The sequence below is a fragment of the Scardinius erythrophthalmus genome, assembly GCF_964197995.2.
Source record: "Scardinius erythrophthalmus genome assembly, chromosome: 10".
Taxonomy (NCBI): Eukaryota; Metazoa; Chordata; class Actinopteri; order Cypriniformes; family Leuciscidae; genus Scardinius; species Scardinius erythrophthalmus.
The window spans coordinates 36,184,011-36,198,686 of NC_138230.1; the positions used below are offsets into that span (position 1 = coordinate 36,184,011).

The following is a 14,676-nucleotide window of genomic DNA, read 5'->3' on the forward strand; positions in this document are numbered from 1 at the left end:
AGATTCAAAGATAAAATATTTGATTTGCTTCCTTCCTCATTTTATTTTAATTTTAGTCAGTTATGTTTTTTAAGTTTATTTCACATTTACATTGTTTACATATTCCCCGATGATGAATACAGCTCTTGACATTGAGGCTGAGGCATTAGAAACGCGCTGCTGCAACGACATACTTTTTTCCTAAGGATTTTCAGACCAAAATAAAACTCTGACAGGCCTAAAGCGCTTGAGCAGAGAAAACATCAATAGCTCTCTTCAGTCAAGTGAATGCCCTAGTTTCCTCAGTCACGTGTCGTCAGTTTTGAAGTCTAATTCTTAAATACCCACACAGATAAATATAATGAGCGTGTTCAGTGAGCTTGCAAAAATGAAAAGGATAAATGGGGAACTGGAGTGATGCTATTTCGGAAAAGACATAATGCAAGCTGTTTTTTGTTTTATATTCTAATAAAGCATCACTATAGTATCCTTGGAATCTGAACCATCAAAAATAGGTCAGTGGATGAAGTGTGTGTATTGTAAATTCTTACGAACACAGTAAGTGCTAAACCCCTGACAGTTCTGCTCATCCAAAAAGGAAGTGAATCTTTCTCCTCTGATCATGCTAAATGCTAGGTAAATGATCATGCTAGGTAAATGTTATCAAACCAATAATACTGTACTAATAATGAATCAAATAATGAATACAAAATTTAATTAATCTTTATTTATTCACCTGCGTAATAAAGAGATACACAGCCATACGCATTACTGTAATATTTTATTGTTCATGAATAAGACATAAGCCAGTGTCAACCCAATACAGGATGTGTAACAAGACAAAGACAAACACTCACAGCCATTCTACCTACTGACAAACATTATTCTGGGTTTCTGAGAATTAATTTTTGTGATATTCATTGATAACCGTTTCATTTTCATGAGGAATATCATGACAATAATTAAAATGTACAGGTCACATTTGATACCAAAAGCAAAATTCCAAATACACAGAATACTTTGAAAATTGATTCACGAAAAACATTGCTTGCTTGAAGCTGAATCTGAGATGCTGAATTGAAGATGAAAGTCTACGCTTAGAACAATGAAAGGAAATGTTTATATCTATCAATCTCTAATACGTTCATTAATGCTTCTATACCTATTGTTACCATAATGATTAAATGTAAGTACCTAGTCATTGTCAGCTATGGATACATGTTACAAAATACCCTTGCATAGCCACTGTATATAAAAATGAAAAAAAATGTTCCCAATAACAGAAGCTTGGAGACGACTGGGGGAGACGCCATGTTACTTAAACTGAGCTAGGTGCTAATCTACTGTCGGCAGTAACGTAATTTACTTTTAATTTGTCACGATTACTGATTAACACCATTCACAGACAATTACATGAATAAATAATATTCAAATGTGCAAAAACATTGCAGTCTGCAGCCACAGATTGTAACCTAGTGAAAATGACAGAAACGTTATACTACCCTAAACAGGAGTATGTAACTTCAACAAATGACAATAATTCTCATTTATTCATCGGAGCACTGTCCTGGTTCAATGAGCGTTTAGATAAATCGACAACATTTGTGACATATTGTGGATTATCACAAAAAATCAAGGCCCTTACAATGGAAGTGAATGGGGCCAATTTTTGGACGATTTAAAAGCAGAAATGTGAAGCTTCTGATTTTATGAAAGCACTATTACTGTTAAAACTTGTGTTTTAAGCAGTTTAAGATTTTGAAATCGTTTTATAGTCAATTTAGCATTTTAGGCATTACATGTCATGGCAAAGAAGTAGTAAAATGGGATATAATCACATTTTTTTCCACACTAAAATCATATGAACACATTGTTTAGGTCTACTATTGAAATGGCTATTCACTTCCATTCTAAGTGCCTCACTATAAACATGTGGCCACATTACTGACATTTTTGAGCAAAAGGTCCATTGACTATTGTCAAATAGTGTAGCGATGCATGAAACACAGCCCACACAGAAGTCGCTTTGAAACCAAGTAGCTTTCTGTTCATCAACGCGGCAAATTCGCATTACCAAATTAAATCTGTTGCGAAATCTGCGAAGGAAAATCTTCCGCCATTACAATCGTGTGGATTCCTATTGAAACAGTAAATGTGACCGCACCTTAACCCAGTTTTCCGTTTAGACAGAGCCCCTAAAGGGACATATTTCAATGCTTTTGCGTTCTCTCGCAGAAGTTTTGCGTTCCCCCGAGAAACTTTGCGTTCATTTGCTAAACCTTTGCGGTCCCCTGAGTTTCTCAATTTTAGCAAAGTTTGAGAACGCAAACATTTTGCAAGCGAACGCAAAGTTCCTCGTGAGATTGCAAACATTTTGCAAGCGAACGCACTTTTTTTTTTTTTTTGGAGATCGCAACCATTTTGAAAGTCAAGGCAAAGTTTCTCGGGAGATCGCAAACATTTTGCAAGCGAACGCAATTTTTTATTTTGAGCCTGCAAACATTTTGCAAGCGAATGCAAAGTTCCTCGTGAGATCACAAACATTTTAGAAAGCGAACACACACTATTTTTGTAGATCACACACATTTTGCAAACGAATGCAAATTAAGGGTCTCCTTAGAAGTCAGATCCCCCACGATGCATGAAACACAGTCAACAGAATCATTAAAATGTTTCAAATCTACTTGACTTCTCATCTAAATCAGAGTCATCACGTATATTAAGTGTATAGAGCTTTGTAACTGTTCACAGCAGGAACAACTGATCCTTACGACATCTAAGTAATGACTAGCAATAGATTTGTTAAAAAAGACTAAATTAACAAATTATTGCATTGTGTATAAAGGAAGACTTGAAAGATTTCACTTTGTTAGATAAAATTATGTAGCATTGCTTGTTACATTTTTTTTTTACAACTAATTTAGTTATATTCTGAACCAGACTTAAAATTTCTTACATTTCGTACAGTACAACGAAATTAAAGTGAAAATGCCGGCTTCTTACATTCAGTACATTTCTAGGTAATTCCCATTTGAAAAGTGCTCTTACGTAACCCCCGTGTTCATCATGCACGCTGCATTCAAATCTCAGGTATATCAGTAGACGACAACACTACTGAGAAGTTCACAGTATTAAAAAGGCCAGTGCCACACATAATCGCCGAAAGTGCAAATCAGATTGGAGCTGACACACAGCATTGGGTTGTCAGGACAGCTGGGTAGCCTTGTGGAGGGAAGGGCGTCTCAAAGTCATACTGCTGCCTCCAGAGAGGAGACTTACGTCACACAGCGACAAACAGGAGACCGGGGCGACGGAATGGGCTATTGTGACAAGAGATTGTTTCTTTGGAGAAGGTTTGGGGGCAGCGTAGTAAGAAAGTGGTGCGATTCTCAAGCCGAAACGTACTGGGGAGGGGGATCCTTCGGTGGAATGGCGATCGCCTCTTCGTAGGGTGGAAGTAGTACCTGAAATTAACGCAGAGGCATATTAGTAAATGCTTTCCTTATATAACATGTTTCCCCATTTCTTCTGTATGCTGTATTCTTAGGCGAATCATGACACAAAAAACGAAAACAATAAATTTGAGCTGCAGCAGTTAGCACACATGATAAAGACACGGTTAGCAATGTTTGCGATGAACATTAGCTTGCTTCTAACTGAATATCAACTGCTAAAATAGTATGTAAAACAGCACATTATGCTAAATAAAAAGTTTTAAGAGTAGTAAGCTATACATTTGGAATATAACTATCATATTTCCTCTTCAAAATAAAATTTTTGGATTAAAACATCAAATCAACTTGCATAATGAGTCAAGAAAGAGGTTCAAGATCTCATGTCTGATATTACTTCTGGTTTATTGTCTCACATTGGACATGGATGCATTGTGGAAAAAATATTTTTATGCATATTTTGGCAAATGCAGTAGGTCATGTGTACAGAGCTCACACCGCACATAGAATTTGTTTTCCACGACTTAATTTGTTCCCATTTAATCATGATTTAACTAAATTAAGGCACCAAAATAATACATTTGTTGTGGCCATGTTAACAAATTCATTAAATTGTAGCCATAATATCTATATTGCATACTGAATGTAATATACATACTATATACTGAAGAAATAGTAAAAGTAGCACAGTAGTGTGTATTCTGAAAATAGCCATTGAGTTATGGTGCTTATGTGGAAAATGCAGGTTCGAATCCTGCGTTCCATCTCTTTTCTCTCTACTTGCTAGTCATTTATAAACCACGGCCGAGTCGCACATAAAACTAAAGCATTTTCAAGACACTCTGGATAAAGAGTGAAAAGTTCATCCTCCCTATATAGAAAGACCAACCAAAATTCTGAAAGACCACATTCTTTGTTTAAGTACTGTTATGAAAAGATGAGCTAATTAGTAATATGCTCATGAACACCCCAAGGGGATCGCGTTCGCACCTTGTCAGGATGGCTGGAATGCGGATCCGAGCGGATTTCAAATGAACCAAACAAGTGTGGACAGTTATGTAACGGCCCGCAGCTGAATAGTGAAAAAGCCCTATGCTTCTCAATGGCCTTTTATTTCTATTCTTTCAGTCTCTTTTTATAGAATCTGACCACTCATTATGCTGGAAGGTCATCTGTGGAATTCAGCTGAGTGACCCGGGAAATCCAATTAGTCCGATCATCACCCACCCCAAAAAATACAAACATTTTTATACTCAATTGCATACATAGATACAGATAAAACGTATATCTTGAATGCACTGAAAGTCACTTTAGATAAAAGCATCTGTCAAATGCGTTAATGTAACTCTTCGTATATGCGAGTCGTCAGTGACTGGAGGGCTGTGAGGGTCAACAGAGCAGCGGGACGGATAGGCAGAGGCAGTAAGACAGGATTTCTTCTGGCAGACAGTACTGGATTAGAAGCACAGCACAGTGCCCTCTCTAATGCCCTCCATAAACACTGACTCAACAATACTGAGGGCATGAGGAGCGCGTCATCATTCATGATCCTGCTGGGATGCACATCAGAATATCCCCTATAGCTGTGCAGAGATAAACTCTAGAGCAGGCTACGTGACTGTTTCTCATGACTGAATTATGTGTAGGATCAGGAACTGAGAACTGGATGATTTTATTTATTTGTGTTAATGGTTCATTTATATATTTTTTGCTGACTAATATGCAGCATGACCAGTGTAGCATGATTTGTGAACGAATGACTTGAGTGTTGTTTTAGTTTTATTAATATTTTGAATTAGCTTTCATGATCATTTTAGTTTGTTTTAGTAATTTTGTTATGTGCTTTTGTCCTTTTATTAGTTCATTCAAATATTAAATATACACATTCAGAAGAGAATTATAATATTTAGTAATTAAATTTTATCCAATATTTTGTTTATAACAATATAAACCTCATATAGTTACATATGGTAATAATAAAGCTGGGATCAATTATTTGGTGCCTTCTCAAATGTACTAAAAGAATCATTCATGGAATTAGTAAAGAACTGGATTTTTTTAAAATGGAATCAGAATCTGAAACTGAATAATCAAACTCCTTAGGATTCCCATCCCTAATTCAGCAACCACTCAAAAGTTTTGGGTCGTAAGATTTTTTGATTTTTGAAAAGTCTCGTATGCTGTATTTATCTGATTAAAAATACAGTAAAAACAGTAAAACTGTGAAATATGATTACAATTTAATATAGCTTTGTACCTAGTCTTTTATTATTATTAATGTATAATTGTGCTGCTTAATATTTTTGTGGAAACCATGAAACACTTTTTTTCTCAGTATTCTTGAATTTAAAGTTCAAAACAACATTTATTTGAAATATAAATCTTTTGCAGCACTGTAAAAGTATTTACTGCTGCTTTTGATCAATTCAATGCATCTTTGCTGAATAAAAGCGTCACCAACCCCAAACTTTTGAACGTTCATTATAGAAACATCTGCAACTGTGAATGTAAAGAAACAAGGCTCCAATAAACAGAGTACGTTCAAATAAACCCTTGACTTACTGTAGTGTCATTTGTAGTGACATAAACCAGGACCTCTGTAGTGCTTCTTCCGCTGACGTATCTGTAGCAGTTCCAGACACAGGCAATAAGGTAAGCCTAAAGAGAAAGAACAGCCGTTGATGCTAAATAAAACACCATCATAAATCATGCGCATATGGCTTAGCAATAAAAATAATGAGCCACAGATACAGAAAATATAACAAGAACATATGGGACAAATAACATAAACATCACGATTTTGTTCCTATATTTAATGTGCAAAAACTGGTCACCTTTCTTTCTTTTTTCACTTTTTTCCCCCCATTTTTAATTATAACCTCAGCTATTTGCTGTTATATTGGAGGAATTGCAAAATACAGTGCCTACTAATCTAAAAACCTAAAATATCTGCTTTTAATTTTCAAGAAATTAAACCTTTGGTCAAAATCACAATGCAATAAACAACCCATTAGACTGTCATGCATACAACAGCATGGGGAGGCAAGCTAAGAGGTTAATTTTAGCACACTGTTTATCCCAGAAGAATAATCTGCCTCTCTCTAATGCCCGCAGGCTTTCATAAAGCGATTTGTATCACATCTGAAGTCTTCTGTAAAAGTCAGGCTTCTAGAAGGACAACAGGTTCACTAGTCATCTTACAGTGCGCCACATCTAGCTACAGTGAACCAGAAATAAACTGGCAGATCACAACGAAGGGAAAGCACAGTTGTTTCGCATTACCTTAAAAGCTAAGATGCATCCAACAAAGAGAAGCACTGCTAATACTAGGCACATGTTGTTTGTGGACATCAAGTCTTCTTTGTATGGAAAGGTCCCAGGCTGTTAAAACATAATGACACATCGAGTCACTAACAGAATGATAATTTGCAATATCAAAAACTCAAAGTCGTGAGATCCTTACCAACTGCTGAAGATAGTCCTGTATAGTGTTGGGGTAAACGACAACACTTATTGCTACCAGTGTGTTAAGAGCAAAGTCAAAGATCTGGTAGCAGAAGAAAGGAATGATCCACGCAGCATGTTGCTGAAAAATAGAAAAAAAAAAAGAAATAATTTTACTACTCGGCACAAACCAATTTAGCAGAATCAGAATGAGCTTCAAATGATCCTTAAATCTCATTTACTCACCCTAATGTTTGTACTCAATGCAAGAAAGAAAGTCTTATGGGTTTGGAACAACATAATGGTGAGTAAATGATGGAAGAACTTTAATAAGTAAATAGTCAAACCTTATATGCACCATAGGTTGCCATTCCACAAATCATAATCATCAGCAATGAGATTGCAGCAGCGATACACATGTCTGTGGAGGAAAGACAAACCACATCAGATCTGCACAATGAATATTGAGTTTAACTGCCAATATGTACCATCTAGGATTGGGTAAAGATATAGGAAGAAAGATTTTTCAATTTCAATCTGAAATCAGATTGATCTTTTAATATGAGAAGCTCACTAAAAAAAACTTGGTTTACCAAATTATGTTTTGAAAAAATGTTAAAGAAAATGTTACTGAATTTGACTGTTTCGTACTGTTCATGTTAATTAAATGTAAATATTATAGTAATGCAAAGTTAGAGATTACCTCCTTGTACGGTTCAAAGTATCAGTTCATTTAATATAAGATTATATATCTTATATATCTATAATCAGCTATATCTAATCAAAAATGAACTCAAAATTATGTATATCTAATCAAAAATGAACTCAAAATGATATATATCTAATCAAAAATGAACTTGAATCGACATTAACTCAAATGTAGATATAGGTAAACCAAATAAAATACAAATCAGACTGAACTAAATGAAGAAGTCTTTGCGAATCAGAATCAAATAAAATGTAAATTGAGACTATTAATCAGATCAGAAAATCTGTGTCAATGCCCAGAGCTATTAACAAACTGGAAATTACATTATGTAAATTATAGTGAATTTTCATAGTGAAATAATATGCATTGAAATTTCAATTAAATGCACTGAAATAGATCCATGTAAATAGTAAAAATGTTATTTATGCATTGAAATTTTGATGCAAATACATTGAAGTACATCTATGAAAATTGTAATTAAAATGATAATAATTATCCATCATTTCAATAATCTGTTGGTAAACCACTCTAACCATGAATTGCTCATGCTGACGTTCTAAATGATTAATTTATGAACAAACTTACTAATTTATCAGAAAAGGCTAGAGCCTGATATATGAGCCAGTTGCGTTGCCTGCCTGAGTTAAAATTTTAGTAGTTCAGCCTAGTGCTCACAAGACATTAAAGGCACTCATGAACTAGTTACCTGACCTACTGTCTATAGTACTGAATTAGCCAAAACAACCAGCAGACACTCATTCTCTCCAAAACACAAGCATATCTCATGTTTTTGAGTAATATAAGTTTTACGGATAACAATACAGCCTAGTAAGCACATAGTGGAGGAAAACAAGTAAACTAACTTCTCTAGTTTCTAGAAGGGAGACTGTTTGAACACACAGGCAACAGGGAGATTCATGGCCTTTTTTAGGGGATGTCTTATGTTATCAATAGCCGCTTTCCGACCAAGTAGTTACAGGAACTTAGTTCTAGGAACTCTCCACTTCTAAACAGTTCTAAGAACTACTCTCCCCCAAACTCGGTTTTGCTGTTTGCGTTCGCACTGGCCAAGTGTCCATAGGAACTGGTAGGAGGGGTAAGGGAGTGACGCAAGCACGGTGACTTTTATTTTGACGGCGCGACGGACCTTTATTTTGGCGGCGCTGAGAACGCCAGAGCAAACAATGCTCGCATTCTCTGTTATTAGTTAGAAGTCTGTCTAACAGTACCGTTTAATATCTTATTAGATAGAACTGTTATAGAAAGTAGACAGTATATGAAAAAAGGTTATTAGCCTAACGTTATGACGTGTGGTTGATGTCCAGTGTTGCTAGCTGGGCAGATAAACATAATCATGTTTGGCTTGGTCCCCTCAAAGTTGCGTTGGATTTTCTCTTCAGCATAAAGGTTTAGAGACCCATCTATCACTGTTTTCCATGTTTGTATATTAAGTTTATGGAGTAAATATAGGCTATAATCTGTGTGTTTACATTCTAGCTGTTTTAAAAATGGCGGGTGCTGGTGTTCCGCGTGCGTTCGGTCAATCAGCGTACACGCTGGTTTAGACCCTTGTCTGAAGTAGGACCTAAATTAGTTCCTACAAATGGAGTTCCTAGAACTAAAATCGTTCCTAGTCGGCGTGTTCGCACCGCAGGAACATCCGGGTACTTTAGTCAATAGTTCTAAGAACTGTGAAAAGGTTCCTCCGGTCGGAAAGCGGCTATTGAACATTAAAGAGGACCTATTACACTTTTTTACATTTTCAACTTTCTTTAGTGTGTAATGTTGCTGTTTGAGCATGAAAAAGGTCTGCAAAGTTACATAGCACAAAGTCACTCCACAGGGAGTTATTCTCTATATCATTGCGCACTGTTTCTGAACTCCCGAAACACCTCCATTGTAGTCTTGAGTTTTCTCCCGGAAACGAACATGTCATAATATTCCTCATTTAAATAATTCCTGACTAAGGGATACGCAAAAGAGGGGTGAGGCCTGGTTGAGTTGCGTTAGTAGTGGTTGAAACTTGCGGTTATGATAAGGGACGTGACATTTACGAAACACACTCGAAGTGGTTGACCAATCACAACACACTGGTCCAGCTGACCAATCAGAGCACATTGCGCTTTTTGGAAGGAGGGGTTTCATAGAGACATGAACTAAACAGAGCGTTACTTCTCAGCCTCAGGGATGCATAAGGCACACAAAATGGGAAACACTTTCGTAGTTGTCATTTGATTGGTTGAATTCTACAGGATTCTATTAAATATGTGAAAAATAAGGTGTTTTTTGAACATGCAAGCATAAAGCTATTCTAGTAGACCCCAAAAACAAAATCAGGACTTTGTAAAAGGGCATAATATGGCCTCGTTAAATATTCAGTTCAGTCAACAGCTAATATTACAGTTTTTCTGAATGAGACACTGTAACTATAAAATTAATTTTAGATGCTCGAGCTCTCAGTACTGTAAGTAAATTGAGAGCACTGGTGCTGGACATTGAAATAGCTCCCTCCACATAATCCCCTCCATATGTTAAAGTACACTCAACCGTACACTGTCTACTTCAGCGCCTATTACAAAACAGGCTTCATATAACAGAGGCCAGATGCAAAGCAGCCCAAACCAATTACAGGGAATCATAGTTTGAATCCTGCTGATGAGAGTCAGTTTTAATCAGTCACCAGAGCCAGAATCTATAGCAGTGCTGATACCACCAGGAAATACGATAGCAGTTTTTGAGTTCTTGCTGAACTTAAAAAGTTGATGTTGATCTGTTTGTTCATACTGGAATTGAATAACTATGGGAGATTAAATGTCTCAAACGTACTTGCATCGTCCATGACGTCCAAATCCGTGCCGAGTTCGGAGCTGGTGAGGTGGTAGTGGTACTGGACTGGGTCATTGAGAGCCGACAGCAGGATTAACAAAACCACTGCATTGATGAGCTGAAAAGGACAGATAATATATATATTATATATACTTTTTTACAATATAGATGTTTAGATCAATTAGGTTTTAGGCAAAAGCAAACAGGATCAGCAGAAAACAGGAATCTTATGTTTTAAAGCGTAAATTGAGTTTTGGAATAAATTGCTCGGATTAAATAAAAGTATTCTGATTAACAAAGTTTATTGTTTAGTTTATTATTAGGCATTTGGATATTTTAATATCCATGTATAATATATATATATATATATATATATATATATATACAGGGTGCGATTTGTGAAAAAAACAGAGGGGGGGATGTTTTGAAACATTTTTATTCATAAAAATAAACCATGAGAACATGAACTTCATTCACTGCATTTGCTGCTCTGGACCCTTATTTGTTCCCAGCTAGCTAGCTAGAGTTTTCGCGCTGAAAAATTAGGCTACATAAATATTTAGGCTACTTGGTGACATTCTGAAAAGCCGTACATGGATCAAAGCTAATGGACAGGATCAGATAAATATACTATAATATAGATAATAAACTTTAAAAATATTTATTTTGTTTAAAAAATATTCTATATTCTAAAACCTTGTTGAATTAGAGTTGTAGCCTACTAGGCCTACTCCTAGGCCATCCAAAGTTCATCCAAAGTTCATTCATGTTTATTTTCTGTGTTCATCATTGTCCACGTTTTTTTTTTTTTTTACATTTCTTCATTCGGATCCATTTGCGATCCATTTCATTCTGAATAAACAAACAAGACAGTTACCATGATTTGTCCTTGTTGCATTATTAATTAAGATAATAATTAATAAATGCACGCACAATTATCCGTGAACTTGATAAATGTTGCAGATATGTTTTACTATGCACAAACAAATGCCTTTCAACTTGTGTGTAAAATTCAGAAGCAGTAAATGAATGTGCAGAAATTTGTACAGAGATTCTGTAGGCCTACTATGTGTTGTAGCCTAGCCATTAAATAATAAATTTAATAAATAAATAACTAAATAAATTTAGTTGCATATTTGTTAAAATATTATAATGTTTTTTTTTTTTTTTTTTTTTCATCTATGTTGATTATGAAAAGTGAACAGCACGAAGATAGGATGTGCAGTATATCGGGAGACTTGGAGTGGGTCAGACATGATTTTGACCACTTCATTAAGTTTTGTTTTGTAGAAAGCCTTTCTTTAAAGTGAATTTCGTTTTGTATAAATTGTATCTTAATTTTAATACATTTTTCATCAACGAATTGCATGTATTTAAGAAGCAAATATAGCAGACATAGGCTATAGGCTAATCATGGAGGCGCCCGCGCGCCCCGGTCACTTGCACTGCGCATCTCATCATAAATTAACCGAAACTCAGTGTATGCCTCACACAGAGAATATTAAGAAATATATCTAAAGAAAGCTTGAAATGTCTTTAAACGAAACAATTTAAAACGAAAAGAAATAGGCAACACTCTGATGTAATTCATGCATTTCTCCATATATGTGCATTCACTACGGAGATGGCGATCGTCAACTTCATCTTTGCTTCATCTCAACTTCCCTGGCGCCACCTGGTTATAACGGCCCACGTATTAAAAAAAATGTGTGTAAAACTTCTCTCTCTGGGCGGGTTTAAATCGGGCTCGGGCTCATGATTACAGTTAACGTGTCGGGCAGGGCCGACAAAGTCAATTCGCCTCATTCGGGCTTCGCGTCTACCGCGCCGCAGGACCTCTAGACGCGCGTAAACGCGTCTTTACATTGAAATCACTCGCGCCAGAAACTCAAGAGTGAGTGAGTAATCAAAAAACCTTTGCGTTTAGTCTCAATTGAGTAAAACACCGTATGTGTAACTTCGGCCATTCTCAGTGGTGTGACTGGGACACTAACCCTGCTTGTCATCATAGAAACAGATAATCAGATTGTGATTTTTATTCCCGCTTCAGTAATATGCTGAATATACGGCGTAAAAAAAGACCTGCAGCCGTCTCGCAAGTGTTGATAGGCTATTACTCGTGAGGTGTAACCAATCATATAGCGCCGTGGGCGGGAAATTGAGCAAGTCTTCAGAGTGGTGATAGAGGCTGCGCGGAGCCAGTCAAAGTAGCGCATTTTAAAATAAAATGGACTTTAATCAAACCACGGATCCGTGATAAGTTTTGTGATCCGCCTCGCCACTAGTGTAGTAGCACTGATCACTTTGAGGGGGGGATAAATTTATCCCCACTGGGGATAAAAATAATTAAGCAGAGGCAGGGATACATTGACCAGAAAGGGGGAAATCCCACGCATCCCCCCCGGCAAATCGCACCCTGTATATATATATATATATATATATATATATATATATATATAGTGCTGTTTGACTTTGCAGACCAAACAAAAGACCAATCAATCATATTATGCTATTAGCTCTACACGAAGGACATTTATATCGAAAATGTAATTAATCTGTGACACACATTTCCTTTATCCTCACTCATTGTCTGATAATGTTTTGTCTGTGGAAGCATTTTCCTGTCCGTGTCAATAAACGTCACTGTAGTTTTTAGGTTAATGAATTCTGTTGTTCCTTGCAATGCAGAAGAAACTGGAGGTGACCAGAATATTCCACTGTTTATTAGTATCTCTTATATTTAGGTCTTTGGACACAGTTCGATAAGACAACTTTCTTTAGTTAGGCCAACAGTTTCAAGCATCAGATATATATTATGCAAAGGAGCTCTTGTTTCTAAAACAAGTCTCAACTAGGAGGAAGCACGACATTATAGGAGCAATTACGCGTTGTTAAACCATCATTTAGTGGTTAAATTATTTCGTTCTTCTCAGATTTTCTCTTTTATATTTGATTTATTTTTCATATTCTGTCAGCGGTGTTGCTTCATCTATAGCATCCATCAGCACAATGACATTATGAATCATAAATGTGCGTGCAGAATTTAGAACATCAAGAATTAGGCATGCACAAAAATGCTGTCTAGATAGGTAACACAATATTTGTAACGACCATTTTTAATAATTTTAGAAAAAACTTTCAATTAGAATTCCGCAAATATTTACAATTAACTAACAATATACAAAATAGTTTATGCTGGTTATAAAAAAAACAAACAAAACAAAAAAAAAAACCTATAAATAACGTTACATATGTTATTTAAAATAAATCGTCTTGACTCACCATATACCAGATGCCCAGTATAATGGTGCCCGTCCGTACATGACAACACAGGCAGCAGCTGGTCGTGTACCATCTGTCCCACGGCGAAATCATCATCTTTCCGTCCAAAAACTGCACGACTAGTGCATGTGTCTTTAGCTTATATTAAAGATTTGTTTTTATATAATTCAAAGGATTTTCTTTTTTTACTGCTGCAGCTCACCGTCGCAGTTAAATCCTGTGTTGTTTCCGTTTCCCGTCCCGTCCCGTTTGTTCCCTACCGCTGCATTAATCCAGCTCATCTCCGCACCACGTGACCAGAGGGGGATTTGGTGTGACGTCAGGGGCCCTCTGGTGCAACTCGCTGTTCCAGACCAAGTCACTTGACTGCAGACGTCACGCCGGGAAGTCAAAATTTGGGTTTATTTTTGTGTTATGTGAGAAAGATGATGTAAAACATTTAGGAAGAAACGGTTAAGCATAATTTGACCTTTTGTGACAAGCAACAATACTGTCATTCTACATGGGGCAAGTTGTCACAGTGGAACCTATTATAGGTATAGCCAAATTTAAACAGTAAAATAAATAATAGACAAAATAATTTATGAAACAGTAAAAATGTAAAAGATTTTGACCAACACATACTGTAATTAATTAGCTGTATTAAATGGATAACATTTCAAACATAATAAAAAAAGCCTTAGATTTTTGTTTAAAATAAATGCCCCCCCCCCCAGACCTTTGTATTCATCAAAAATATTAAACAGCACAACTGTTTTTAACATTGATAATTATGTTTATAATCAGAATATTAGAATGAATGTAGGCTAAAATATATTCAAATAGAAAACAAACAATTATTTTAAATTGTAATAATATTTCATAATATTAGCTATTTTACTGTATTATATAGGCCTAACATTTAATAAAATATGCTCCAAAAAATTCTCCAACATGAAGAATATGATATATAATCTCTGACTTGACTGCAGACTTTGGCATGTT

The 14,676-nt window shown here is 35.9% G+C and overlaps 1 protein-coding gene across 1 annotated transcript; it reads right to left on the minus strand.

Annotated features, from left to right (window-relative positions):
- Positions 1 to 741: 741 nt before the first annotated feature.
- Positions 742 to 13,966, minus strand: laptm4b (lysosomal protein transmembrane 4 beta). Its single transcript, XM_081377581.1, has 7 exons — positions 13,693 to 13,966; positions 10,411 to 10,528; positions 7,223 to 7,296; positions 6,895 to 7,017; positions 6,714 to 6,812; positions 5,994 to 6,089; positions 742 to 3,443 (listed from the first exon to the last, which is right to left on the minus strand). Exons 1-7 carry the CDS (start codon positions 13,786 to 13,788, stop codon positions 3,369 to 3,371), a joined length of 681 nt encoding a protein of 226 aa, XP_081233707.1. The 5' UTR covers positions 13,789 to 13,966; the 3' UTR covers positions 742 to 3,368.
- Positions 13,967 to 14,676: the final 710 nt, after the last annotated feature.